This window comes from Manis javanica, chromosome 3, assembly GCF_040802235.1.
Source record: "Manis javanica isolate MJ-LG chromosome 3, MJ_LKY, whole genome shotgun sequence".
Classification (NCBI taxonomy): domain Eukaryota; kingdom Metazoa; phylum Chordata; class Mammalia; order Pholidota; family Manidae; genus Manis; species Manis javanica.
In genome coordinates, this window is record NC_133158.1 from 149,008,251 (window position 1) to 149,033,015 (window position 24,765).

The 24,765-nt window shown below is 36.6% G+C and overlaps 1 protein-coding gene across 1 annotated transcript in view; it reads left to right on the plus strand.

The window, feature by feature from the left end:
• Positions 1–5,778: 5,778 nt before the first annotated feature.
• GPR149 (G protein-coupled receptor 149) overlaps positions 5,779–24,765 on the plus strand; it is a 55,806-nt gene continuing 36,819 nt past the window's right edge. Inside the window, exons 1-3 of the mRNA XM_017650195.3 lie at positions 5,779–7,330; positions 8,257–8,449; positions 13,475–13,932. Of these exons, the coding sequence (XP_017505684.3) occupies positions 6,338–7,330; positions 8,257–8,449; positions 13,475–13,932 (1,644 nt within the window). The 5' untranslated portion in view covers positions 5,779–6,337. The remainder of the gene's footprint in view (positions 7,331–8,256; positions 8,450–13,474; positions 13,933–24,765) is intronic.

Genomic DNA, 24,765 nt, shown 5'->3' on the forward strand with positions numbered 1-24,765 from the left:
AGCTTCTCAGTTGCAGAGTTCCGGATAAAACTTTACTCCTCCACAGGGAAGTAAAAGCCACCATGATAATTTCTTTAAAACTGCTGGAGCTCAATGAAGAGAACAGGCGGCCATCTGCCTCATTCTGTTACTGAGTTAGGACCTTACAAATTTGTATTGCCTAAGGAAGTTCTCTTACCCAGCAACCCCTTTGATTTACTGAAGCTCACCGGATGTTTGCAAAGCAAGAAATCTAGAGAATTTGACAGAAAAATAAAGCACACACAATCCTGCCACTATAAACTACAGTTCTATGTCTGGATAACCTAGGTTCAAATCCTAACCCTTTCTCTTACCAGCAGTGTGACTTTTTCTCTCTATGCCTGAGTTCCTTTGTCTGGGAAAAACTAATACCCACATCATAGGAATGAAATTAAATTAGTTAGAACATATAAATAACTTAAAGAATGTCCAGCATGTTATAAGAATTAAATAAATGTTAGCGCTTGTAATTATTATTATTGATATTATTGTTAATCATAATATTTTACATGTAATATATATAACTTGTTATATAATATATATTATTATGTATGTTAGAACACATAAGATGTAGATGTATCTAAATCTCACAAATTTCCCAAACAATCAGAGATTAATTTGCATTGAAATGCTCCTCTTTTAGACAAACCAAGGATCAACAAATTGTTTTTTAGTAAAGAGTCAGGTAGTAAAAAGTTTTTGCTTTGTGGGTGACACTCTCTGTCACAAGGACTCATGGTTCAATTCTGCCTTTGTAACTTGAAAGTAACCACAAAAAGACTTAGATGAATGGGTCTGACTAAATTCCAATAAAACTCTATTTACAGAAACAGACCATAGTTTGCCAACCTCTAAAATAAATCAAGAAATCTTTCAAGGTCATTATTTTTACTTAGTGAAGTAAACTGGAACCTCATTAAGGAAATGACTCTTCCTGCCAAAAAATATGAGATAAAACATATTTCCCATCACCTTTCCCTGGATATCACCAAGGCAAGATGATGATGCTCCCACAATCAAAGTGCTCAGGTTAGAAAGTGAAGTGAAGCCATAGCACTGAGCACAGGGAGAGAAGCCACCACTAGGGCAATGAGTGGCATTCATTTCACAAAGAGTTCTGAAGAACAACCATCTTTGAGAACATGGTTGATGAGATACGTGAAGCAAACGGTGGGCATTTATAGATGTAGAGACTGAGAAGTATGACAATACTAAGAAAGCTTTACTTAAGGAAGCAATATCCCAGCACACACTGGTATGTGATAGGAATGAGAGGGATAAGGAAGGGAGCACATAATAATTAAGGATCAGGATGACATGGACCATACAAGATGAAGAGAAATCTGGGCTAGGCCAGAACCAAGAACTATTCTCAAAGCTACTGAAGACTTCGTGCCAGCTTACTAGTGAAAAGAAACTAAAAATTAATATCCTAACGCCTTTGTATGTCACTTAATAGTGATAGTAATTTGCTCAGAATATTATTCTATCCTTGAGATAGAGATGTTGAAATAAATTCTTTGAAACCTTGTAGTGCAGATGGACCCTGAGAAAATAAGGTATAGTGGTCTCCCTACATTGCCTAATTACTAATTTAAGGCTTGGTCAATTTGTTGAGCATCAGGACATTTTCATCCTAAGTATTACATATTTATTGTATGGAATCCCCTGGGATGAAAAAGTTATTTTCAGAATGGAATTTAAGGAAGAAGATAATATGTAAAATAACTGGCCATAAGCTTCACGAGAGTATAATGTTCTACTTACCACCAACACACACTGTCTGACTCTTAGGCACTCAAATAGATGAATGAAAATCTTTACTATATAATTATGTTTAGAACAGCTATATATTCCTTATACTTCTATGGGATGGGTTCAGTCATTCTCAATCCATTCAACAGCTTCACAGCTCTATATAAAAACTCTTTCCACATATTTGGTTGATTATATCACTACATGGACCTTACATAACTACCACAGTCAAGGTCCTTGCCCAGAATGAGTAAAACTGAATAAGGAATGACCATTAATAACAAACTTGATTTCTCTCTGTAGCTGTTTTACATTAACACATGTACATGCATATGTATGTACATACATACATACCTCCAAATTTTAGTCTCACCCAAGAAACAGGTTCAAAAAGTCAAGGAATTTCCCATTTGAGAGATCTTTTAAACAACCCTTACAAATATCAAGAAGCATCTTTGATTCAACAGTGTATTTAGCAGGACTCTAAAAATTAAAATTCCTGAAGTTAGTCTCTTTGACTCGGAGCCAAGTTAAATTGTGTACTTACTCATAGTTATTAGACAGTATTAAATGCTGCAGTTTTCTGATGAGACATTGAAAAGAAGAAAAGAAATCACAGCATTGTGTCTCTTATGATGCTAAATTGCTTGTCACTTTTTTGAAAAACCATCAGCTAAAGCTAAAGCAGAATCTGCATGTATTTTACATAATTTAGATACTATTTAATACAATATATAATTATAAATAAACTCATATACTTATTAATAAAATCTAGATTTTATTTATGCTATATATGATGTATACAATAATTTACAAGATCTTTCACTTGAGCTTTGATAAGTTTGTAAGTCTTAAGCTGACCAGTCCTCTAAAATGTTTTGGCTGTGCAACACTATATTTCTAGGAACAGATGAACATTATGCCTTCATGATTAACTATCTCTATTATGCCTTTTAAATTTTTTTCATAAAACAAGACTAAATGTTTTCACTTGGTCCTGTGGTTACATTTTTATTACCAAGTCCCACATTGATAAGGATGTTGTTTTGCTATATTCAACTAGAATTTGTAATGCTATTCCCTACTCTTTGAAGACTTTCAGATATAATGTAGACTTTTAGAGAAATGAATTTCCTGCAGTGCTTTGTAAAGGTATAATTTAGTCAAGGATTTCATAAACTAAAAACTTCATGATTTTTGCTGTGTAATTTTCTGTAGCTTGTTTTATAGTCCATAATGCTATATTCAGTATATGTTTTAAAGTAACCGAAGCAACAGTGTGACAATAAGTAAGTCTTCACCTAAACTGTTCTGGCATAATCATCACTTATATTTAAATCAATATAAATTTGTACTATTATGTAATTTGAAGACAGAATTTTAAATAAGACATAAAGCTTTATTATAAGTGAGATAGGGGAATGAGGCTCACTGACAAGAACTGAGTAAATTTTTTAAGGCACAGAGGGTCTTTTTAGAAATCTTTCTTCCTGCTCTCCTAAAAGTTATCCTGGTTATTTGAAAAACATAAGAGTGTATGATGATTTTATATGTATATATATATATATATATATATATATATATATATATATATACACACACACACACATACACACACAAATATGTGTATATATATACACAAATATATATAATGTAGGTGGATTATAAAACAGTCTGGTAAAAGGTGGTCTATAAGTGAAAATTTTGAAAAAGGAGACATTTCAAAGATGCTTTCTGAGAAAGAAAAGCAGAAACATAACTTTGCAACTATCAACATTGATTGGAAGTATTCCCAAGAGTGAGATGCTAAGTGGGAGTAACTAGAAAATGTGTGTCTCTTGGAATTAAGAATGCAGAGTCAGACTATGATTTTAAAATCTGGCTTTTCTACTTACTGTGTGGAGGCAGTAGTATACCTAACCACATTGAAATGTGTTAGGTTACCATCCACTAAAAATCAACTCCCAAAGCTCAGTGACTTACCCAACAAATTTTACTTCTCACTCATACAAGGCTTACTACTGTAGGCTCACACAGATCTCCAAGGCAGCCATGATCCTTTAGTTGGCCCAACATTCCAGGCTTCTTAAATCTTATACCATCTTCATATTAATAAGGGCCTCCATGCATCATAGCAAGGAAAGAAAAAGCATGGAGAATCCAAGCATCAGCTCTTACAGCTTCCACCTTCTATTTGATGACAATATTATTTAAGTAGACAGAAAAGAAAACCAAAATAAAGTTAACCTGAACCATTTAAGAATTATATCATTTAATTTTAGAACTTGAAAGAGCCTTAAAATAATCCAATCAAGCCCCCTTATTTTACAGATGTGGAAAGAAATGCCCATAGAAAGTATAAGAATTTTTGTCCAGCAACAGCAGAGTCTGGAGTCAAATTCAGACATTCTTCCTAGCTCCCTACTGGCTGTAATTCCACCAGCAACTTTTACAAGTGTGCTAACATTCTCACCTCTTCTGTTACATCCTAGAGACCAGGGCAACATGGTGGTTAGGTGTCCCTTTTCCGAATTTATATTTAATTGAAAACTGAGAAATAATGGTAATGATAGAGGGAATGGCCCCAGGCCTCAAATAACATTGCAACAGCTATTTATTAATTTCTAGTCATTTATTTTAATAATGTGATACTTATTGTCTAACCCAACTAAGAACCCAGGATTAGATACCACACTGAAGAAAAATATTTTTACTTATGGCAGGAAAGTATAAGGTCTAAGAGACAGAACTTCATGTCACACAACTTTGAAAATTATATATTTTAAAAAGGATCTGTTTATCATTTTGTGCTTTCTAAAGCAACATCATTTTAAAATGAATTTACCCCCACTTCTTACACATCACTCTAATTTACCACCAGGAGGAAGAGCTAGAGTACCAAGCTAGGTGGGTTTTGATTCCATTTGCTGAATGAAGGGGAATCAAACATGTCAAGGTAAGGCAAGAACCTATGTGTTTATTAAATAGTATGGTTGGCAGTGACTAATAACAATCATTTTCCACTCAAAACAGGTACAGGTTTAAAATGTAGCTTCAGTTACCTCTACAATGAAAGGAACGATCAGAGTTCTAGTACCACTCTGTTCATTGAGATGATCAGCATATCAACTTTCTCCTTTTCCTTCCAGCGCTTTCATCAGACCCCAGCACTGTGTGGGGAAAGGCAGCCCTCAGGTCGTGAGGCTGAGCTGAGGAGGAATACTGCCCTAAAGTATCCCGGGAAATGCCTGATCAGAACTACTGCCATCAGTTACTTCTTGGCTCAACCACTCATCTTGCAACCCTGCCAATTCTTAAAATGAATTCATAGATGTAATTATCGTATTCAATACACCATATATTCTACTTTAAAATATTTTTGTGGGGGACCTCCATTTTAGGCCCTATATAATGTCATCTCACTTTAACAACTAGAAATAACATTATTTATTCAAATGGAAGCTTGCTTCCTGGATGACAAGGACAGGGAATACTTACATATCTAAAGCTAGTATTGCCCTACCCAAAGATTCTGCGAAAATCTGGTTTAGTGTAATGTAATGAGGACCATACAATATTATTAAGTACAATATATATTTTAAAACAAAGATGATATGTCTTATTCTTTTAAAAATGACATTGGTAGCATTCTTCCTCCAATGGACTATGAATTAAAGAGGTTTAAATGAGAATAAAAGCAGTCCCTTAGTGAAGTAGCTTGGACCTCGCAAAGATGATATTTGTCATTTCACATAAAGCCTGAGCAAGTATTTGGGCTAGTTTCATATGTCAAAACCAGAGGGGAAGGCTTCACAAGTACATCGTTTCTTGCTTCGAATGAGGCGGGCTGAGAAGATGTACATCATTTTGCTCGTACGCTGAACTCCCCTCCCTTTTGTTCTTCTCTCCGGCTTGGAGCTGACTCCTCCTTCCTGCAGCTCTGAGGATCACAGACTGATTGAAGAACACAGCGGTTCAGACGGGGAGCTGTTCTCATTCTCATTCTCTCCGTCTCTCTCCCTGTCCCTCTCATTCCCTTTCTCTTTCTCCTCCTCTCCCCCACTCCCTTCTTCCTCTCACTGAATCGGCAAAGCTGAAACTTACCTGATAACCACTCTGCTTTTGAATCCAGCTCTGGAACTAAATGCATCATTTTACTGCTCTAAAAAGTGAATAGAGTTTGATTACCTCAAGCTACAATCTGCTTTGCTCCATAAGAAGAACACAAAAGGACTCAGACATCACTGTTTTTCAACCTACATGAGGAGCTTTTGCTTGCATGCCCGAAACTTGATGAGTTCAAGAAGGAGTTTTGGTTTGTTTTTAATTGGAATATTGAAAAGTTTCTTATTAATGCTTTAAATGGAACCCCGTTTTTAAATATGGGTTGAGTCAGATCTAAAGGAGACATGACTGACCATTTCTGCTGGAATGATGGGGGAACATCTAGAGGGAAACTGAGGAGGAGAAAAGGAGATCTGATTTGCAATTAACAGTCATGCTTTATTTTGAGAATATTTATAGTCTCATTGGAAGGGAAATTAAATATTGACCAAAGACGATGTCTGAATTTCTCAGTAACTTATCAACAAATGACTCTAGCCTGTGGAAAGAATATCATAATTCGACCGATCTTTTAAATCCACCAGGAACTCTGAATGTCTATCTTTTTTGCCTGACGTGCTTAATGACCATTGCAGCCCTAGCAGGCAGCATTTATTCACTAGTTTCCCTGCTGAAAATGCAGAACAGAACTGTTGTATCCATGCTTGTGGCTTCCTGGTCTGGGGATGATCTCTTAAGCGTCCTTTCCGTGACCATCTTCATGTTTCTGCAGTGGGCAAACGAGATCCCTGACTACTCCCAGTCTCTGTGCACAACCTCTGCCTTACTATATTTATGCCAGGGCCTCTCGAGCAACTTGAAGGCGACTCTCCTGGTCTTGTACAACTTCTACACGTTGCACAGGGCTGTGGGGAGCCAAGCAGCCTCCGGAAGATCGGGCCAGGTGTTAGGCGTGGCGCTGATCGTGTGGACAGCCAGTCTGCTGCTCTCCGCGCTCCCGCTGTGCGGCTGGGGAGCCTTCGTGCGCACGCCTTGGGGCTGCCTGGCAGACTGCTCCAGCTCATACGTGCTGCTCCTCTTCTCTGTGTACACTTTGGCCTTCGGTCTCCTCGCCGGCCTCTCGGTTCCACTCACTCACCAGTTGCTGTGTTCGGAGGAGCCGCCGAGACTCCATGCCAACTACCAGGAAATTTCCCGCAGAGCTTCCACTCCCGGGACACCTCCAACGGGGGGGAGAGTGCTTTCTCTGTCCCCAGATGACGCTCCGGGCCCTGCCCCGCGGCGCTCTGGGCGATGCTCTCCGAGCGCGGACACTGTGTGTGGACCGGGGCGGGGAACCGGGCGCGGGGCCGCCGCTGCGGTGGGAACCTGCAGGCGTAAGAACCGGGGGACTCTCTATGGCACCAAGAGCTTCACCGTGAGCGTAGCCCAGAAGCGCTTCTCTCTGATCCTAGCGCTGACAAAAGTCATCCTTTGGCTGCCCATGATGGTAAAAGTGCAGTTGCTCAGAGCGCGCGGGTGTGTGTGCCAGACAGTGTGAGTGCGTGCTGGGAAGAGCGTCCCTGGTTTGGAGAGTCACCAAGAGGGCGCAGTTAAGTCCGCTTCCAAATGTATCTCGCTGGGTTTTAGAGATGTACTTGGAGGCAGGCAGTTCACCGGTGGGGCTAAGCTGGCCCGGAAACCTTTGCTACTAAGTGCTTCTCGTTTCAAAACAAGGGAGGGCGGGAGCGTTTTCGGGCGCAGGCAACAGTTTTCCTAGATCTGACTTGGCCAAAGATGTTCTCTCCTCTTGCAGCAGTATCTGGGAGTAGAGAGGGAGGTAGTAAAACAGCTTCCCCCACACCCCATCTTCCACCTCTCTCCGCTCCATTCCTGCCTAGTAAGAACTCCGCCCATCTCTTGCAGGAAGAGGCATAGGAGAGGCAATCCAGAAATAGAGAATAGAGGGGACAAAACAAGCTTTTGTTCAAGCCTCCAGGAAGGTGCGCAGCTGAGAGGTGATAGGGTGGTGTCCTGCTTTGACGAGACGTAGGGCCGAGGTGAGTCCAGGGGTGTGACAAAGTCAGCTGGTACACCAGGTGCAGGGTTAACAGAAGGCTGCCTGTTTTCCCTGGTAACACCCCCAACATTGGGGACATTGCTTCCCTTGTAGAGACTTAAGCTGGCAATGGCATAGACCAGGCACTAAAGGGTGGAAATCTCCAAAGTTCTGGGCGATCTAGGGTAGTGGGCTTGTCCCAAGGGGTCCCATCAGTCTACCACCAAAATGAATGTGCTAGCCCAGGAGCAGAGCTTCTGGCTTTCAGGCAGGAAAGGGGCCTGGAGGAGGGGGCTGGAGAAACATGACCGGGGAAAAGGTTTGACGAAAAGGAAAATACCATCCTGGGAGAGATCTGAAGTTCTCTGCCTTTGCAGATACACATGATGGTCCAGCACGTGGTGGGGTTTCAGAGCCCTCCCTTTGAGACACTCAGCTTTCTGCTAACCCTGCTGGCCACGACTGTAACTCCAGTGTTTGTCTTCTCCAAACGCTGGGCCCACTTGCCCTGTGGCTGCATCATCAACTGCAAGCAGAACACATATGCAGTGGCATCCGATGGGAAAAAAAGTAAGTCCTCAACAGTGCCATGGTTGGGAACAATGTGCATATAGTCAAATACAGTATAGTGGTCTGTTGACAAAGTTACCTAAGTTGGGGATGAAGAGTCCAAGATAAATGGCATATGGATGGGAAGAAATTACAATGCAAGCAATTGTTAGCACACTGTTGAAGTGAACTTTAAATGAGGCAAGCTTAAAACAACTCTGTGAAGTGTTTGTACATTGAATAATTATTTTAGGTAAGAAAGGATGAGACAGAATTCATTCCACACAGCATGAAGTCAACAAAGGGCCTTAGATGTTATTATATCCACCATAGCCCTTAGCTCAGAATAGAAAACAAATCCCTCTCCCAAATCTACATATGAGAAACTAGCATCTGAAAAGAAATTAACTCTTTAAAGACTTAAAAACTCATTATATTATAGCCCATGATTATTTAATTGAACACAGTAAAGAACAGCATTCTCATTATTTTGCTGCTTATGTTCTTCCAGGATTTTGGAAAACTTTCAAAGTAAGGAGTGACTGAAAACAGTTTCAAACAAATTTTAAGTGGATGCCTCTGAATTTAGAAAGCACACACATATACACATAAAATAACAATTGAAAAATAAAGCCTTTAGTTTCAAGAAAGCACAAAGGTGACAGAGTTTGACATGTATGTTCATGCATGAATCTAGCCATGCTAGCTATTGGGGAAAAAAACAACAACAACTATGTTCTAAAGAGTACACCTAGAATGAGAGTGGGGTCAATTATAAAACTCACTAGAGTGTAACTATTCCCATAATGAGACAGGAAAAGTTGAGGAATGGTCTGTGTATTTTGACTCTGCCAGGAAGGAAAAGGATATTCCAGAAAAAATATCCTTTTTTTCCTATCATTCCAGACAAAAGATGGGATGTTCTACTATTTAGTAAACCTGAGAGTGCATTAGTGTATGCTGAATTAACTGTTCTATTCATTGACTTTTTGCTCTGAATAAGCAAGTATATTACCTTTAATAGAAGAGAAAAGTAAAGAAAAACAGCTAATCTCAAGACTATTTTAGGGCTGTAAATACTGGAGACCATGAAAGTATATTCTGCAATCAGTGTTACAACAGAGTTATTTTATAAACATTAATTAGTCATGAACTGGCCATTTATCATATATTAATGACATTTAGAATTTAGTATGGCTAGGTATTTTTCAGTGTTAAGGATGCCATAAAGTTTTACTGTTAACAGAAGCCATTCTCATCTATGTCTTTAAAATAAAATGACCACAGAATTTATAATAATTATGTGCTTTGGAGTTAATATCCAGAGCAACAGTGACACAGAAAATAAATAATAAATCTTTTTGAGCCACGTAGAACATATAAACACATGAAAATCATTTACTAGCTGAAAGTTCTAACATTCTATCAAATGTTAACATTTTGCCACTAAATTAGTGTTCTAGCCCTGTCTTGTAGTATTTAAAATTGCAATTGAGGCTACAGCCAGCGAAAATGGAAAGTCCTAGGGAAGTGGTTTAGGGCGGCACTTTCAAGAAGTAAAGGATGCCTGTTATAAGAGCTGAGAACAATGCAACACAACAGAGCCATTACTGCAAATGGTCTAGAAGTGTTTGATCTGGTACTGCACAAGGCAAAGAGCCTAGAGCAAGCTGGCAGAATCAACAATCACATTAATACCTGATGTTTGGAATTAGAACTATAACTTTCAAAATAATATTTTTCCTCTAAAATTACCATTGTTCTTAATTTTAAATTCCAGGGAAGCCACTGAAATACGTAGGCTTATAGAGAGGCATGGCTTTCAAGAATGAAACATTGTGAGAAGTGTTAGTTTAAAATGCTTAAGTTCAAATGGTTCCATTCTCTTTTATGATCCCAGAATCTGCCATAAGAAATTCCAAGAATAAGAATCATAGGTTTCCACTGTCCAAGGACCCCACCGTAAGTTTTCCTATTGCTAGGATGACATGCCAATGGTATTCTGAAGTTTCAAAAATGGCTCATTCTCAGATGGGCATGTGTTTGATCAGTTATAGTACTTTGATACTTTGGGAATATGGCTCCAGTTTCACATTTAGCCTTTTTCTCCTTAAAAAACTAAGATCCCCCTTTACATTCTTTAGAAGATAAAACAAACAACCCTACTAAACAAGGAAAGGAAGTTAATTTTTCATAACTTATAATTGCCTTATTTGAATTTTGCAGATGTAAATATAATTCTGTATCTCAGCTTCACTGAATGGAAACAGATTTACACCAGAAAATGAGTGTCAGTAATGGAAAATAATTTGCAGAAATTATAATTCTCTCCTGTTTCCAACAATTATCTTATTAGTGTCTCAAAACAAATTTTTTTTTAAAAAAAAGATGATTTTAATACAGAGGTTTCAGATGGAAGATATAGGGGCAAGATATGGCTTTCACACTCATTTTGTTTACATGACATGATGTTTTCTCTTTTAATTAAATAAATAGTTAAATATTTTATAAGTAAATTAGCTTTCCAGCTTTTATTTTTTGACAAAATCAAACTATTTGATAAATAACATATAGTTCTGAAGAATTATTTATTTTATAAGCTGCTGTAATTACTTATGTCTGAAATTATAATTAGCAAGACATGATTAAAAGCAAAGGATTAGAGCTAATTCATGCTTTATCAAGAGTTTTGCTTTTCAGAACAAATACGTTATATTACTTTTTTCATAAGTGTGGAAGTGACCTCAGAAGATTTTGACTATATTCTAGCGGTCTTTAATAAAGTTTCTTGCAAGTTATTAGTCAAACTTTGTCAATTCTGTTATATTGTTATAACCTATTATATTCATTAGTTACTTCAGTCAGAATACCGTAAGTGTTAAAGAAAGTCACTAACAAGAAATGTTTTTATTGGTTATACTTCATGATTAAGGTACTTCACCTAACTTAAAAGATAGCACAGCTAGGACATTCTGCTTCTATTAACATATTTCTCCCATGGGTCTGATTAGCAGGAAAGCATTTCACATAGTTGTTAGTAACTCCAATTCTGAAATCAGCTTTAAATTCAAATCTCTTTACCACATAAGTAACCTTTGGTAGGTTTCCTCTGTCAGCCTCAGATTTCTCAACCATAAAATAGAACCAAAGGCTTTTTATTATGTTGAATTGTTGCTGTGCTAAATGGCATAACCTATGTGCATAACGACTCTAGAATGCTCTATTCATGTATCTGTTACAATCCCACTTCCTTACATAGCCTACCTCAGAATGCCTCTGGCACCTCATGATAAAGAGGCAGATTCTCCACTGACATATTCTGCACACTCCTTCAAAAACAGTACTTGTTTTTGCTTTATATATTTCATAATTATAATATGCAATTAATAAAATGTATAGTCTCAAACATTGTTACATGATATATGTTACATGATAAAGTTGGGATTTTATGACTTTATAAAGTTTTTGTTTAATATCCCTGAAATGACAATTTGTCACTTTATATCTTTTTTTAGAGAAAAGGGAAACTCATCAATAATTAAAACATCTTTTAATTCCTTTAGCTCACACTGTTAGAGTAAGTTAAAAATACTAATTTATTTTACTGGACCGTATTACTAGAAAAAGTAGAGCAATAAATGAGACTGTGTATAAAATATTGACATCTGTTTCTACTTTTCCATTTTCTTTGAAGAGAAAATCTTTTTGTGTTCTGGTTCAAATAATGGATGTTTTGGCTGAAATAATAAATGACACCTAAAAATTCTATTTAGTCAGCAGCAGTGGTTTGTAAATCTTCAGTTCTGTGGAAATTTAACTAATAGAATCAGCATGGGAATGACACTAATAAGTAATAAATCTTTTTGAGCCACGTAGAACATATAAACACATGAAAATCATTTACTAGATGAAAGTTCTAACATTCTATCAAATGTTAACAAGTATCAAATGTTTACCATAACAAGTATGGTAAACTTAATAAAATTTTACCTATTATTCCCATAGAAATTTTATAACTTTTTATAAATTTCTCCATCAAGGATAGCTAAATGTCTGCTACAAAATACAGATCTATCCAAGTAGAACTTTCTTTTCTGAAATGAGCCATGCTTTGAAACATGAAAATGAAAACATAAAATTGCATTTTGTCTATCATCTTGATATAATTTCATTCATAATACATAAAAACTAATATTTAATGACTTTCACACTCAAAGATTTTATCACTTTCTGCTACATTCTTACTTGTTATTCTACTAAGACTTTGTACCATATCTACCAAATAGAAGTACTACATTTAAGATATCATCACATTTCACCTGATTTAAACAATAAAAAGTTTTATTCATGCCTGCTAAACTCATCCTATAATTAATGAGGTTTATAGACATGTTGTGAAGTGCTTCAATTCACAAAAATATAAATCTATTCACTCTTGTTTACAGTTCATTCCAAAATTTGTATCAGGAATAGATGTTTTTTTAAAAAGTTTAAAAATCGTATCACAGCATTGTCTAATTCTTAATGAATGCATTTATAAACATGTTAGGAATAGTATACATCAAAATATTTAAAGCAGTTAATCTGTTGGTGGTACTGTCAGCTGAATAACTCATATAATATTAAGAGCTACTTAATAATTAATTTCTAGCAAAATAGAAGTTATAAACAATATATTTTATCCCAAAATAAAGAAATGTACAGATAATTGGTAGGTTGCAAAAGGTAAAACTAAAGCTGAATGTATATGAGTTTTCTAATTTATGGTTAAATTTTTGTTGAATAAAATTGCTTTAAGGATCTTTAGGATTATATGTATTTCAAGCCCCTCATTGTGCAAGTGAGAAAAAGATAGGTCCAAAGTGATAAAATGACTTGAATTTGTGAGGCAAAATTGCTTTGCATAATTGACAAGAAGTTAAAGTAGTTTTTAAGTTCAGAGTAACCAGGCTGAATGTGCTTTGCTATTTTTATTCACTATGCATTTCCAACTGTTGTTTATATCTACCTTCCTAACTATGTAATTTTATTTTTGTTTTAACTTAGCCAAGAGGAGAGGCTTTGAATTCAATCTATCATTCCAAGGAAGTTACGGAATCTATAAAATAGCACATGAAGATTACTATGATCATGATGAAAATTCTACATCCTATCACAATCTTATGAACGATGAGTGCAAAACTACAAAAGACTCTCAGAGAGACACTCAAAATATTTTGAATGCCATAAAAGTAGAAATCAGCACCACACCCTGTCCGGACAGCTCCACACTCAAAGGCATCAACAAATGCACAAATACCGATATTACAGAAGCTACACGGGATTCCCACAGTGAAAAGGGCATCGATCCACTGTTTTTTGGAAAAACAGGAGGTGCTATTAACTATGAAGAAAGTACATTTTTGGAAGGGCCAGAAAGAAGACTTTCTCATGAGGAGAGTCAGAAACCAGACCTTTCAGACTGGGAATGGTGTAGGAGTAAATCAGAAAGAAACCCTCGTCAGGTACAGTAAAGGTTGTTCTCCCTGTGAAATTAAAAGTGAGACCAAATAGGATGGGCATGAAAAAAATTATCAGTCGCTTATTTCATTCAATCAAGTCCAAGGTTAGTTTCTCTTGACTTGATTCATTTCCATAATACTAATGTCTAAATTCAGACTAATCTCAGACAGACTATACTCTCTGAACAAATTAAATTATTTAACTTGTAGGTTTTATTTTTTCTTCCCTCACTCAAAAAATGGTTTTTCTTTGTTTACCTAAAGGCAAATATTTATATAACTAGTGGTAAAGAGGGCAATTCTGCTGCAACTGTACTAGAAAGCTTGCCTAGAAGTCTTGCTGGAACGTGTGTGTGTGTGTGTGTGTTTAAAAAGATCTGTTCCAGAACACACCCAAGTTTGGAACTAGTGTGTGTGTGTGTGTGTGTGTGTGTGTGTGTGTGTGTGTGTGTGTGTGTGTTTAAAAAGATCTCTTCCAGAACACACCCAAGTTTGGAACTAGTGTGTGTGTGTGTGAGTGTGTGTTTAAAAAGATCTGTTCCAGAACACACCCAAGTTTGCTTTTGCAAGCCCTGCTTAATGTTCTGTCCCTTTAAGGATAGAGGAATGGTTTTATAATGTTACATAAAACTGAAAGAATTGCATCTTAATCTCATCCCATTCTCTCCTAGATTACAGCCTGCCTAAAATAATGAGGGAAACTTTTTATTTCATTGAAAATGCACTGTGATATTTTGACATGAGATTGTTCTTTCCTCCAACTCTCATATCTGGTAATTAAAGTTGTCCATGCATTCCACACTACTGATTACTAGGAAGAGGAGCCTTTTTAAAAATGAGTTTATGGGAATCAAAGCCAACTTGCACTTAGTTTCTAGAGTCGAACGTTATTCCAGAAATATCTGCTCAGAATAATAGATTCATTCAGTGATCAAAAGTATATGATCCCATAACACCAACTATGAATATGAGCAGAATAATCTGAGATTTCCTTTATTCTCATTATTTAATTGACTACCAGTCTTACTGTGATAACATTATCTGAAAAGCAAGTTGGCTAATAAAATATACAAAATATATTACTAAATGTAATTATTCATGTTTAGTGATTAGGTAACTCAGTAAAATATCACTAAATATTTGCCATAAATTGAATAATACAGTGAAAAATATATTATTGATAGGTTACAATGCTCAATATTTTTATAACAAAATGCTTAAGAGGGACATCCCTTTAATTTCATTATCAAGTTCCTGAATAATCTAAATCTCCTAGTTTTCTTGTACTTAAAAACTGTTAAAATTCATGATGAAGCATAGTGTGTGTGTGTATCTCTGTACCAATAATCTGCAACTGCCCTATGTGCTATTCCCCTATCCCATCCTCATGCTTATCCCTTAGGGGTTACATGAATTTTGCTCATGCTTTTTTTTCTTGCCTTATCACAAATGAACATACTTCTAACAAAACATAGTTTAGTTTTGTTATTTTGAGTTTTCTAAAGATGGTCATAATTTACTTAGTCTTGGGTCTTTCTTTTCTTCCACTCAATATTACTTTAAATGACTTTGTTTTACATATTTTCTCAAAACTTGGGAATTATCATCTAAAACACCAATTTATAGCTGTCATTTAAAAGTTGGTTATAATTTGGAGAATATAATCAATTAACTACACCTAGAAACATGTGAAGGGATCAGATACTGCTTACACATAAGTATATTGTCCTGTGAGAATGATCAACCACAGTTTATCCACAAACCACTGTAATCCAAAAAACAAAATGAAATATGAGAAGCACAAAACTTTGATCAATCAAGATGTCTTTCAACTACAAATATTTATCTGTTAAGATTATTTGCCTAACTATTTAAAAACAACATAAGAAATTCTTAAGCCACAGTTTGATGTTATTGCTATGAATTTCCTTAGCAAAATTGCCTGTGGACTTTAAGGTTAACATTATAACCAAAATACACTTAGGGTTGAAAAGCATATGAGAACTTTCCTGTGACCAAAGGCATATTTTAACTCTATTATTTACCAGCAGATATTTCACAGGAGTAGATGGTGACTTAGAAAGCACTTTCATTTCATTCTTTTCTTCCAAGTGCCTTCACTCTGAAAACAATGTTAACTTAGTATCTTTAGTGATACATTAAACTGTAGTATATACTGCAGTAAGTCTGAAAAACTATCTCTTTCAATTTTCTATGCTTATACTTTCAAATATTTAGACCCACTTTATCAGTCCATGTATCTAACGGTGCCTCGTTGAATAGTGTGTGTTCTTTGTTCTTGGGCTTTAAAAGAAGCAGGTTTGATTTAAAATGCAGTTAGTGAATTTTACTTATTTTTACAATATATGTTGCTTAATTTTCATTAGAGTTTATGTCGGTAAACAAATTCTCAGTGTATCTTGTTGGAAATCTTGGTGAGAGTGAGAATATCAGACCAACATTAAGGTGTAGTAAAGAAAATGGAAGTAGGAAGGCTTCAGTAGGTTTTAATGTAATACAAGTGAATTTATCAGAATCGAGAGTGTAAGACTGAAATTCAGTATTAAATTGGTCACACAATCACTTCTTTTTTTGGACCCCTGGTAGCTAGGATCCTAAGCATTTTCTATTAAAATGTTCAAAGAAAACAGCAATGTTAGAGTTCTTCAGTTACAAAGTTTAAATGTGGTGGTCATGGTATGACTGTTCCTCAAATGAAATAATGATATTCCAGGATCCAAAAGTTTTGTCATCTGTGAGAAATATAAAATAATTTAGCAGCTTGTGAGTGATCATTCTAATTTTCTCTTTTAATATTAAGCTCATCAAATTATTCATGGATCCCATTTTATTTCTTTTATTTTTATTTATTTATTTATTTTTTGGTATCATTAATCTACAATTACATGAAGGACATTATGTTTACTAGGCTCCCCTCTTCACCAAGTCCCCCCCCCACATACCCCTTCACAGTCACTGTTCTTCAGCATAGTAAGATGCTGTAGAATCACTACTTGTCTTCTCTGTGTTGCACAGCCCTCCCCAAGCTCCCTACACACTATACATGCTAATTGTAATGTCCACTTTCTTTTTCCCTGCCCTTGTCCCTCCCTCCCCACCCATCCTCCCCAGTCCCTTTCCCTTTGGTAACTATTAGTCCATTCTTGGGTTCTGTGATTCTGCTGCTGTTTTGTTCCTTCAGTTTTCTTTTGTTCTTATACTCCACATATGAGTGAAATCATTTGGTACTTGTCTTTCTCCGCCTGGCTTATTTCACTGAGCATAATACCCTCTAGCTCCATCCAAGTTGTTGCAAATGGTACGATCTGTTTTTTTCTTATGGCTGAGTAATATTCCATTGTGTATATGTACCAACACTTCTTTATCCATTCATCTACTGATGGACATTTAGGATGCTTCCATATCTTGGCTATTGTAAATAGTGCAGCAATAAACATAGGGGTGCATCTGTCTTTTTCATACTGGAGTGCGGCATTCTTAGGGTAAATTCCTAGAAGTGGAATTCCTGGGTCAAATGTTATTTCTATTTTGAGCATTTTGAAGAACCTCCATACTGCTTACCACAATGGTTGAACTAATTTACACGCCCAACAGCCAGTGTAGGAGTGTTCCCCTTTCTCCACAACCTCACCAACATTTGTTGTTGATTGTCTTTTCGATGATGACGATCCTTACTGGTGTGAGGTGATATCTGATTGTGGTTTTAATTTGCATTTCTCTGATGACAAGCAATGTGGGGCATCTTTTCATGTGTCTGTTGGCCATCTGAATTTCTAATTTCTTCTTTAGAGAACTGTCTTTTCAGCTCCTCTGCCCATTTTTTTAACTGGATTATTTGCTTTTTGTTTGTTGAGGTGTGTGAGCTCTTTATATATTTTTGATGTCAGACACTTATTGGATCTGTCATTTATGAATATATTCTCTCATAATGTAGGATACCTTTTTGTTGTATTGATGGTGTCCTTTGTTGTATAGAAGCTTTTCAGCTTGATATAGTCCCACTTGTTCATTTTTGCTTTTCTTTCCCTTGCCCGGGGAGATATGTTCATGAAGAAGTCACTCATGTTTATGTCCATGAGATTTTTGCCTATGTTTTTTTCTAAGAGTTTTATGGTTTCATGACTTACATTCAGGCCTTTGATCCATTTTGAATTTACTTTCATGTGTGGGGTTAGACAGTGATTCAGTTTCATTCTCTTACATGTAGCTGTCCAGTTTTGCCAGCACCATCTGTTGAAGAGACTGTCATTTCCCCATTGTATGTCCATGGCTTTTTTATCGTATATTAATTGGCCATATATGTTTGCATCAATGTTTGGACTCTCTATTCTGTTCCACTGGTCTGTGGCTCTGTTCTTGTGCCAATACCAAATTGTCTTGATTACTGTGGCTTTGTAGTAGAGCTTGAAGTTGGGGAGTGAGATTCCCCCCCACTTTATTCTTCCTTTTCAAGATTGCTTTGGCTATTCGGGGTTTTAGGTGGTTTCATATGAATTTCTGAACTATTTGTTCCAGTTCATTGAAGAATGCTGTTGGTAATTTGATAGGGATTGCATCGAATCTGTATATTGCTTTGGGCAGGATGACCATTTTGATGATATTAATTCTTCCTAGCCAGGAGCATGGAATGAGTTTCCATTTGTTAGTGTCCTCTTTAATTTCTCTTAAGAGTGTCTTGTAGTTTTCAGGGTATAGGTCTTTCACTTCCTTGGTTAGGTTTATTCCTAGGTATTTTATTCTTTCTGATGCTATTGTGAATAATGGAATTGTTTTCCTGATTTCTCTTTCTATTAGTTGATTGCTGGTGTATAGGAAAGCCACAGACTTCTGTGTGTTAATTTTGTATCCTGCAACTTTGCTCAAGTCCGATATTGGTTCTAGTAGTTTTGGAGTGGAGCCTTTAGGGTTTTTTATGTACAATATCATGTCATCTGCAAATAGTAACAGTTTGACTTCTTCTTTACAAATCTGGATTCTTTATATTTCTTTGTTTTGTCTAATTGCCGTGGCTAGGACCTCCAGTACTATATTGAATAACAGTGGGGAGAATGGCATCCCCATCTTGTTCCCGATCTCAGAGGAAAAGCTTTCAGCCTCTCGCTGTTCAGTATGATGTTAGCTGTGGGTTTATCATATATGGCCTTTATTATGTTGAGGTACTTGCCCTCTATACCCATTTTGCTTAGAATTTTTATCATGAATGGATGTTGAATTTTGTCAAATGCTTTTTCAGCATCTATGGAGATGATCATGTGTTTTTTGTCCTTCTTTTTGTTGATCTGGTGGATGATGTTGATGGGTTTTCAAATGTTGTACCATCCTTGCATCCCTGGGATGAATCCCACTTGGTCATGGTGTATGATCCCCTTGATGAATTTTTGAATTCGGTTTGCTAATATTTTGTTAAGTATTTTTACATCTACATTCATCAGGGATATTGGTCTGTAGTTTTCTTTTTTGGTGGGGTCTTTGCCTGGTTTTGGTATTAGGGTGATGTTGGCTTCATAGAAAGAGTTTGGGAGTATTCCCTCCCCTTCTATTTTCTGGAAAACTTTAAGGAGAATGGGTATTATGTCTTCTCTGTATGTCTGATAAAGTTCCAAGGTAAATCCATCTGGCCCAGGGGTTTTGTTCTTGGGTAGTTTTTTGATTACCGATTCAATTTCATTGCTGATAATTGGTCTATTTAGATTTTCTGTTTCTTTCTGGGTCAGTCTTCAAAGGTTGTATTTTTCTAGGAAGTTGTCCATTTCTCCTAGGTTTTCCAGCTTGTAAGCATATAGGTTTTCATAGTATTCTCTAATAATTCTTCGTATTTCTGTGGGGTCTGTCATGATTTTTCCTTTCTCGTTTCTGATTCTGTTGATGTGTGTTGACTCTCTTTTTCTCTTAATAAGTCTGGTTAGAGGCTTATCTATTTTGTTTAGTTTCTTGAAGAACCAGCTCTTAGTTTCCTTGATTTTTTCTATTGCTTTATTCTTCTCAATTTTATTTATTTCTTCTCTGATCTTTATTATGTCCCTCCGTCTGCTGACATCAGGCCTCATTTGTTCTTCTTTTTCCAATTTCGATAATTGTGACATTAGAATATTCATTTGGGATTGTTCTTCCTTCTTTAAATATGCCTGGATTGATATATACTTTCCTCTTAAGACTGCTTTTGCTGCGTCCCACAGTAGTTGGGGCTTTGTGTTGTTGTTGTCATTTGTTTCCATATATTGCTGGATCTCCATTTTAATTTGGTCGTTGATCCATTGATTATTTAGGAGCACGTAGTTAAGCCTCCATGTGTTTGTGGGCCTTTTTGCTTTCTTCGTACAATTTATTTCTAATTTTGTACCTTTGTGGTCTGAAAAGTTGGTTGGTAGGATTTCAATCTTTTGGAATTTACTGAGGCTCTTTTTGTGGCCTAGTATGTGGTCTATTCTGGAGAATGTTCCATGTGCCCCTTAGAAGAATGTGTATCCTGTTGCTTAGGGATGTAGAGTTCTATAGATGTCTATTAGTTCCATCTGTCTAGTGTGCTGTTCAGTGCCTCTGTGCCTTACTTATTTTCTGTCTGGTGGATCTGTCCTTTGGTGCGTAAAACTCTCCCAAAATGAATGCATTGCATTCTATTTCCTCCTTTAATTCTGTTAGTATTTGTTTCACATATGTTGGTGCTCCTGTATTGGGTGCATATATGTTTATAATGGTTATATCCTCTTGTTGGACTGAGCCCTTTATCATTATGTAGTGTCCTTCTTTATCTCTTGTTACTTTCTTTGTTTTGAAGTCTATTTTGTCTGATACTGGTATTCCAACGCCTGCTTTTTTCTCCCTATTCTTTGCATGAAGTATCTTTTTCCATCCCTTGACTCTTAATCTTTGCATGTCTTTGGGTTTGAGGTGAGTCTCTTGTAAGGAGCATATAGATGTGTCTTGCTTTTTTATCCATTCTATAACTCTGTATCTTTTGATTGGTGCATTCAGTCCATTTACATTTAGGGTGATTATTGAAAGATATGTACTTATTGCCATTGCAGGCTTTAGATTCATGGTTACCAAAGGTTCAAGGTTAGCTTCTTTACTACCTTACTGTCTAACTTAACTCACTTATTGAGCTATTATAAATGCAGCCTGATTATTATTTCTCTCCCTTTTTATTCCTCCTCCTCCATTCTTCATATGTTGGGTGTTTTGTTCTGTGCTCTTTTTAGGAGTGCTCCCATCTAGAGCTGTCCCTCTAAAATACCCTGTAGAGGTGAATTGTGGGAGGCAAATTCCCTCAACTTTTGCTTGTCTGGGAATTTTTTAATCCCTTCTTCATATTTAAATGATAATCGTGCTGGATACAGTATACTTGGTTCAAGGCCCTTCTGTTTCATTGCATTAAATATATCATGCCATTCTCTTCTGGCCTGTAAGGTTTCTGTTGAGAAGTCTGATGATAGCCTGATGGATTTTCCTTTGTAGGTGACCTTTTTTCTCTCTCTGGCTGCCTTTAATATTCTGTCCTTGTTCTTGATCTTTGCTATTTTAATTATTATGTATCTTGGTGTTGTCCTCTTTGGGTCCTTTCTGTTGGGAGTTCTGTGTACTTCCATAGTCTGAGCAACTATTTTCTCCCCCAGTTTGGGGAAGTTCTCAGCAATTATTTCTTCAAACACACTTTCTATCCCTTTTTCTGTATCTTCTTCTTCTTCTGGTACCCCTATAATGCAGATATTGTTCCTTTGGATTGGTCACACAGTTCTCTTAATATTGTTTCATTCCTGGAGATCCTTTTATCTCTCTCTGCATCAGCTTCTATACATTCCTGTTCTCTGGTTTCTATTCCATCAATGGCCTCTTGCATCTTATCCATTCTGCTTATAAATGATTCCAGAGATTATTTCACTTCTGTAATCTCCCTCTGGACATCATCCCTTAGCTCTTGTATATTTCCCTGCATCTCCGTCAGCATGTTTATGATTTTTATTTTGAATTCTTTTTCAGGAAGGCTGGTTAGGTCAATCTCCTTCTCAGGTGTTGTCTCTGTGATTTTTTTATGTCTCAGATTCTGCCTTTTCATGGCGATAGAGATAGATTGCGGAGATGGTGCGAGTGATGGCTGGGAGAACGTCGCTTCTTGTTGGTTTGTGGCCTTCCTCTCCTTGGAGAACAGTGATCTGTAGCGGCTTGTGCTAGGCAGCTGCGTGCAGACAGGGCCTCTGATTCTTGCCTGGCCACTATGGAGTTTAGCTCTGCAGTTGCTGTGGGCGTGGCCTGCCTTGGGCTGCTGCTCCGATATGGCAGAGCCGCTTCGGAGGGGAAATGGCCGGGAGGCTGTTTATTTCCATAAGAGGCCTGTGAGCTGCCCTGCTGCCCAGAGGGTTAGGGCACCCAGAGTTCCCCGGGATTCCAGCTGCTGGGCTAAGTGTCCCGGGACATTTCCTTTCAGCTGTGAGGTCCCTGTCCCTTTAAGACTTTCAAAAAGCACTCACTTTTCTTTGTCCCAGGGCGCCGGCTGTGGGGAACTGCTCACAGGTCTTACTGTCCTGTTTCCCTAGTTTCCAGCACCCCACGCACGCACTGTGTCTGTGCTCCAGTGCAGATGGCTGGGGCTGGGTGTTTAGCATCCCTGGGCTTCCTCTCCCTCCCCGCTCTGACTCCTCTCCTCCCACTGGGACCTGGGGTGAGGGGCACTCAGGTCCCATCAGGCCATGGCTTGTATCTTACCCCCTTTGCGAGGCGCTGGGTTCTCACAGGTGTGGATGTAGTCTGGCTGTTGTCCTGTGTCTTCTGGTTTCTCTTTTAGGGAGAGTTGTATTTGTTGTATTTTCAAAAATATATGTGGTTTTGGGAGTAGACTTCTGCTGCTCTACTCATGCTGCCATCTTGGCTCCACCTCCCCATTTTATTTTACTGTGTTGTCTTAGAGTTCTAGAAACTAATTTATTATTGTAAATCATAAACAAGGATATGCTGTAACTATGCATTATAATCACATTTATAATCCTATCATAGCATCTGAAAGGTGAGGTTCCTCCATTATACAGTAGAATATAGAAAAAAAGATTCTGAAATAATCCTCAAATGAGAGACAAAGCAGGGAGAAGTAATTGTATCTGAGTTACCTAAACAAAACAATTAGCATAAGGTTGAATACACCAACAAGTATTAACTTAAAAGTTGTCTGAGAATCAAATGAAATTTTATTTTCATTTTAAGAAAAATGTTTTAACTATCTAAAAATAGGTTTACAAATCAAAGTTGTGTAGTTTTCTAACAGAGTTCTGTGGCAACATTGGTTTCTATTATCTTTTTTTAATGCTGTTATTTCTCTAAATAATTTTCATAGAAGACTGTAAAAACCAAAAGTCATGCTGGACTATTTTGGGCTCATTAGATCAGAGGTTCACAAATTTTAATGTGGAAATAAGTCAAATAAGTACCTCATTAAAATGTAGATTATTATTGAGTAAATCTGAGGTGGGGTCCAGAATTCTGCATGTCTAACAAAGCTTCATATAACTCCAGCGTAAAATTGAAGCTCATTCCAGACCTGCATAATCAGAATCCTACTTGGTTCAGATGCATAATAAAATTAAGTACTCCTGTAGAGACTGATCACTAGAAGATGGATAGTAGTTAAAATAACATGGCAAATTAATCCTTTCTATTTAATATGTGCCCCATAAAGTGAAATAAGACTAGAAGAAAATATTCAGTATATATCTTTCCCTAAAAAAGTGCATTTTACCTTGTCATTTAAAAAACTATTAAAAAATTAAATCAGGTATAAGATGTTAGTGTTTCCTGTGATGATGTTAGCTTAATAATTGCAAATGCTTAAACCTGTCTCTAAATAATTTTTGACATTTTTAACAGAAGTGACCACAGGAGAAAAACTCACATACCACCTCCTTTTTGTAGTTTTAAGGTAGTCATCCTAATACAAATGACCCTCTAGAGTATAGATATTTTACATTTGGCTATATTCATTTGTTTGGAATGATCAGTTCATTATTCACTATTCACAGACCTAAAAAATTTTTACATTGCTTTGTTTTTAGAACATTATAACCATTAAAACCTTTACTGTTTTATGATTAGAAAGTAATATAATTATTGTAGCAAATTTAAAAATTGCTGGTAAACAAAGAAAAAACACCCACTTCTGGCCACCAGGAGTTAACCATTGTTTACATTTAATCATATTAAAATTTAGGTCCTTTCCTATGCATATATTTTTACTTGTGAGAAAAAAATGTACTCTTATGTACTATTTTGGAATCTGCCTTGCTACACCTGAGTGTAATTTTCACCTAATGTAAGTTGTTTGGGCCCCTTTTGTGAAAATCTTGTATAGAGCAAAATGGTTATTTTTTTTTTAGTGTAGCTGAAAACTCATCCATTAATGTAAATTTGTTCTCAAGTATCAAGTCTTTGAAATTGAGGCTAGAGTAATTTCACTGTAAACAAAATCAAATAGTTTTTAACACATCTTGTGATGTTCACAGTCTAAATGAGTAAAATTGAGCTAACTGTTCACTTCCTATAAATTCAGGGGGGTTAGCACTGGATCAGAACTTGTGTGGAATCCTGTAACTTACCTTTTAAGCTAAGAATTCCATTAACATTTTCAAAACAACCTCATAAATAATGAGACCTTAAATCAGAACACCTAGTTACGGGTTGACTTTCTTCTAAAACCTCCTATTGAGTGGTTATCTCTTATTGGAACTCAAGTGGCTGGAAAATTGCTACTTTTTAAAAATTTTTGATTATGAACTAACCTTAGACTTATAAAACAGTTTTAAAAAACAGTACAGAGTCCTAATATATCCTTCA